We start from the raw sequence: 5,603 nt of genomic DNA, 5'->3' as shown, positions 1-5,603 counted from the left end.
AACTTAAAACAATGTTTGACTGATTAATAAAATGTTATTTATCAAATAAAACACTGAACTTCGTTGAGACAAAGTCAGGCAGAAGGTTACTTCTACTTGACAAAAATAAACTAGATTGATGTTACAAAATAAAAGACTGTACAAGACAGGACTAAGTGGAAGAGGAGAAGGAAAACAAGTGAGAAGTCAGAGGAAATCTCTGGAAACCAAAAAAAGACTAGAGACAATTTGCATTTGCTTTCTTTAAGTCCACTTCTAAGGTAGGGTCTGGATAATGAGATGCACTCATTTTCCCGCTCATGTGTTAAAATAATCATTCTGTGATAGTGGTCTTAATATATTAAAAAAGTTAAAGTAAAGTAAAGTAAAATCCTCAATGATAATATACGGTATGATTGAATGATACATGCATACAGACTGGGATAAAAGGTAATCCTTAGTTGATTTCTTAATGTCAATACTTACATGGTCCTGTTTATTATCTCCACAATTTCTGTAACTTTGTATCTTAATCTTGATCATAGAACGACCAGAGTCGTTTCAAACAACACAAATTTCTTTACAGATGAATAAAATACACATTATAACAGTTTATACTTCCTATAATAGTTTTCTTTAAGAACATATCAAAGCGTGAGTCTCTGTCTCTGTTGATAAGATTAAGAGATCTGTGGGTTACTGATGAAAGAGTCATGAAAAGTGTCACATGTTTTCTGTGAGAGGAATGTTTGTGTGTGTGTGTGTGTGTGTGTGTGTGTGTGTGTGTGTGTGTGTGTGTGTGTGTGTATGTGTGTGTGTGTGTGTGTGTGTGTGTGGGGGGTGTTGGAGAATCGAGGTGCAATAAAAGTTCTCTTGAGAAAGTCTTATCTCCATTAGTTAACAGATAAATTCTGCTTTTTGACAGTGTCTGTTTGTCTTAAATAAATTAGGCTTACATGGTTCGTCATTTAATCATCTTGATGTGTTTTTGTTCACTCTTCAGTGCGTTCCAGCTTCACCCAAAAGGTCAAAGGGTCCAGAGAGTGGAGAAGCAGTTCCTAGCTGGGCCAAGGAACAGAGATAAGGCCCAGACAGGCCAGGGAGGGGGAGAGAGAGAGAGAGAGAGAGAGAGAGAGAGAGAGAGAGAGAGAGAGAGAGAGAGAGACAGTTCTTATAGGCATCAGGGATTTCTGATCAGACTGGCATTAAGAGCGTCATCACACATTGTGTCCCCATTCTTTGATGGTGACATATAAGGGCAATGTTTCCAACACTGTTACTTGTTGCAAATAATTCTTTCTCCATCATGGCCGGATTAACCCACTAGGGGGCCCCTGGGGCAAAGATAAGCAGTGGGCTCCCGTTGATCACCCTCCTCCCACTCTTTGTGCATTGTGTGTAAGTTCAGCACACACAGCAGAGTACCCATGGCAGATTAATTATATTTTCCCTTAAGCTCCAGATACCAACCAGTACTTTTTTAGCCGGATTACTGTCACACTCAAGGTTTGCTGTATGTCAGTTTTATGAAAAAATTATATTTTAAAGGTTTTAATCATGAACTGTAAACAATAATGAACGTAGCTTCTCGGCCTGACAAGTGAGGACAATGATTTAAACCTACATTATTTCTAACGTTCAGCAGGAGTGACTCCACTGGCTCAAAAAAGAAATCTGGTTGTAGAGCAAATGGGAAAATGACCCTACTTCTCACTGGACTTATTGAGTTTATGGTCTCAATTGCTAGTTTCAAGACTTCTTCAATACAGCACAAATTTTGTAAATTATGGTCCCATTTAGAGTAAAAACCTGTAGAGGATACAGCAGGGCATGCACATTACAATAGCTGTGAACGGTCTTGGAGCTTGCCAGTGTTATCCTTTTAGGACTTCGACTCTCACAATGTGTTTTCACTTCATCAGAGTTGCTTGTGACATTTTGGTCGCCTAAAATGTCTTGATCAGTGTTCAATAGTTGTACCTTTGTAGCCAAGATGGCTCGTATCGGGTGGTAACTTAAGAGAAGCTGGCCATTTTCGTCACTGAAGTATATGCAGATTAACACCAGGAGGTCTTCACTCGCCCGCCTTCGAAAGTCCATCAGAGGATTTGCTTCAGCCAGTTGAAAAAAGGTAAAGGTGTCCCTTTTTAATGTTTAGTTCAGTGCATTGCTATTGAAACGCCAGCTGTGTAGCGGACGCCCCTAGCCCTGACCTCTTGTCCCAATGAAATACCAAGATGGTGACAGACACAAACTAATGAGTGACATCACAGGGGCTGTCGATTCTTTTTTATAGTCTATGGTCTTAAATCAAAGTTAATATTAACATAGGTTTTGACATGGGGCACCATACAATATGTCATGAGCATCTAGCTAAGGACATAAAACCCTTGATGCAAATGTGCAGCCATGTTAGTGACACTGCTGACAGCGGTTGCTCTGCCAGGTTGAACTTGTCGCTGCCAGTATGCTGCGTTCACTTCCAACTTCTGACAAGTAAAAATGCAATGAAAGGGAACGTTCCAGTCTGAATTACGAGACAGGCTCACTGTTATGTGTCTGGGACATGAGGTCCCAGAGGCTCGCCTGCAGTTACATATTACAGCCAAAGCGGCCGCTAGACACAAAAGTCTCAATTCATACGGATTCCAACTTTTATATTTTATTTTAGTTGGACATATTCTTACACAAATGTATGTTAAAGTATGTCTGTTAAAATATTTTGAGTATGCTTTGTTATATTTTCACTGCAAAGACACAGGAATTTTGATTAAAAGAATTATCAGAGAGGATTCAGAAAAGCTATTAGCTCTATGTCTATTGCTTGTCAACAACATTTTCTCAGCACCTTTGTGCATAGTTTATGTATGCGGAGCAGCACTGATGTTGTTAGAGATTGAAAATGTGCCGTGCAAACACAGAATGAGAAAATTAAATCTCATCATTACACAGAGGAGATGTCTCTTAATAGTCTCTGTCTACCATCCGCAGGATTGTTTTGCATCAACATTAGACCCACCGTTTTTCAAACCCTGCTGTCTAATTCATCCCCCATGTTCATCTCAGAATTGTAATTTGCTCATTTATTGCAAGTAGTTCAAGCTGAGGGCTTTTGATTTAATCTTTACTTCATTGAAACATTCCAGTAAAACATCAAATGAACATGTCTTCAGTAAAATAGCATGATTATGGTCACCGTCATGACAGAATACAGATATCACATTCACAGAAGATCACAATATCACATTTTACATGGTTATGTGCTCTTTGAATATACGTAACCATATGATTTACCAGAGGTGGAAAGGCTGGTGGTGACATCACTGGACTGTCCATGGAGAAATGCTTCATTTATATATGACCTGATTTGAATATGCTGCAAAGATATACAAATCTGCAGATTTAATGCTCATTGTAAATGATTCATTATGTTCTTCGGTCTGAAAAAGCTACAGCTGTGATTAAACTGCACCAAGATATATTTTGCTGTGTGCGTGCATGTGTGAGAAAAAAGGGAGCATAAATATTTCTATTTGTGTGCATACGTTACGGTACAGTATATGTGCTCAGCTCATGTGTGTGGAGTGTAAGATTTGTTGCATTGGTGTTTTGAATGACATCTGAATCCCCTCAACTCTTGATCCTCAAGGATAACTTTAATCTCACTGACTATACACTCTTTCTACTGAACCCCTTTGATGTATTATGTCATAATGTCTTACCTTAAAAAACAACAGGACATTGATTTAAGTGTCTGTACCTTGTTTTGGTTTCTTTGCCTTTAATTTTCTCATTTTCTCTTCGTCATTTAGGTATAGTAATTCCTACTATTCACTATTAGCCTATTTCTTTTTTAAAAATAATTTAGCTTTCATTTCTCCAGTTTGGTTTTACTGTATAAAACTATGTACACAATTGCACCAACAAACACAAACACAGCAAGTGGCCAACACATTGGAAACCCCCCTCATTGCTCATATTCTATTCATGTTTTTTTAAAACATCTTATTTATGATTCCTTCTGTTTTCTCCGAGTAACATAAGTTCACAGTCCGAGTTGGATCAGTTCAGTACTGTCGCAAATGTTAATTGAGGTTGAGCTCATCTCAAACAAGTGCCTGCAAATATTTAAATCACAATTATGATTGACATCTATACACATGACAAATTACCAGAGAGCCGCACGTGTATTGCCTGTCAGAGGCCGAGAGAGAAAAAAAGAGAGAGAAAGAGCGTCATTGTACAACAAGGAAAAATATTTTCTATATTTTCTCCATAATGATTATGTGGTTTCAAACCCAAAAAGACATGTTGGCTGTGTTGAGATAGATGCATCGTCATGGTTGACAACTCCAAAGTACGGCAGGCAGCTTCCACGTATTCACTTCCACTCCTCTGTCACTGTAAACCTGTCATCCAAGTCAGACATCCATTTGGACCAGCACTAGAACCGGGGGCGCCTCGGCCACCTTGGCCTTGCGATGCAGCAGATGAGTCAAGCTTCTGAAGGATGGCGTGGCGTGGAGGAGAAGTTCCTTGAGACCTGCCCTAAACTCTCGGCGAATCAAACAGTAGAGCACAGGGTTGAGGCAGCTGTTTGTGTGTGCCAAACACACAGTCAGGGGGAAGGCGTAGGCCTGTGCATTGTAGAAGGCCTTGCTGAAGGGCACAAGGTCAAACTTTATGAGCACTCCCCACAGTGTCAGTGCCTGATTAGGAAGCCAGCACAGAAAGAAGGACAGAACCACGATAACAATGGATTTTGTCACTTTGGAGCGACGTTTTTGCCGGCCCAGTTCAACCTCTGGGCCCCCTGAACCAGCGATGCGTCGGCTGAGGATGATGCGGACTAGCAGCAGGTAGCAGACAGTAATTATTATTAGAGGAATAAGAAAGCCCAGCAGGACCTTTTGCAGCTGGTAGAGACCCAAAAGAAGCTGTGGATCCCAGCTGCCTGAGTCTGGGAAGCGCACCAGGCAAAGCTCCTCATCTGACACCTGGACGCTGGTGGAGTAGATGGCGTGAGGCAGAGTGGCCAGCAGAGAGACAGCCCAGATGCCAAGGCTCGTCCACTTGGCTCTAGTGGCTGCTGTACGTCGGCTGTGCATCTTCAGCGCGGAGGAGATGGAGTAATAACGTGCCACGCTCATAGCCGTGAGAAAATATACACTGGCATACATGTTCATGGTGGTGACAGAGCTGATGATTTTGCACATCACACGGCCAAAGGGCCAGCGGAAGTCCAGGGCTGTGTCCACCGCCCAGAAAGGTAAAGTCAAAACAAACTGGAGGTCTGTGATAGCCAGTCCCATCACAAAGCAATTGATGGATGATTGCTTCTGCTTGTAACGCGAGTGCAGCAGATACATAGCCAGTGAGTTTCCTACCAGCCCGAGTGCACAGACTATAGAGTAGACACAAGCTATCATCACACGCACCACTAGACTGGAACTGTCCCCTTGAAATTCCGAGATAGATTCCTTGCTGAGGAGCTGCAGCCAGCAGTGCAGCGACAGGTTGCTGGTGGAACTTCCGCTACAGTTTACAGCGTTGTCCTCCAGTAGTATCTGCTGCTCACATGGCTCTGGAGCAAGCGTTGGAACTCCAGTCTCATTCAGCTGCAT

General features: G+C 41.6%; 1 protein-coding gene across 1 annotated transcript; it reads right to left on the bottom strand.

Moving 5' to 3' along the window:
• Positions 1-4,400: 4,400 nt before the first annotated feature.
• On the bottom strand, positions 4,401-5,603 carry rxfp3.2b (relaxin family peptide receptor 3.2b; the record flags this gene model as incomplete). Its single annotated transcript, XM_083940485.1, has 1 exon — positions 4,401-5,603. One exon carries the CDS (start codon positions 5,601-5,603, stop codon positions 4,401-4,403), a length of 1,203 nt encoding a protein of 400 aa, XP_083796611.1.

Source organism: Echiichthys vipera (genome assembly GCF_963691815.1).
Source record: "Echiichthys vipera genome assembly, chromosome: 3".
NCBI classification, from domain to species: Eukaryota; Metazoa; Chordata; class Actinopteri; order Perciformes; family Trachinidae; genus Echiichthys; species Echiichthys vipera.
Note: the sequence above shows the minus strand (reverse complement) of the source record. Positions and strands in the feature narration are given on the sequence as shown.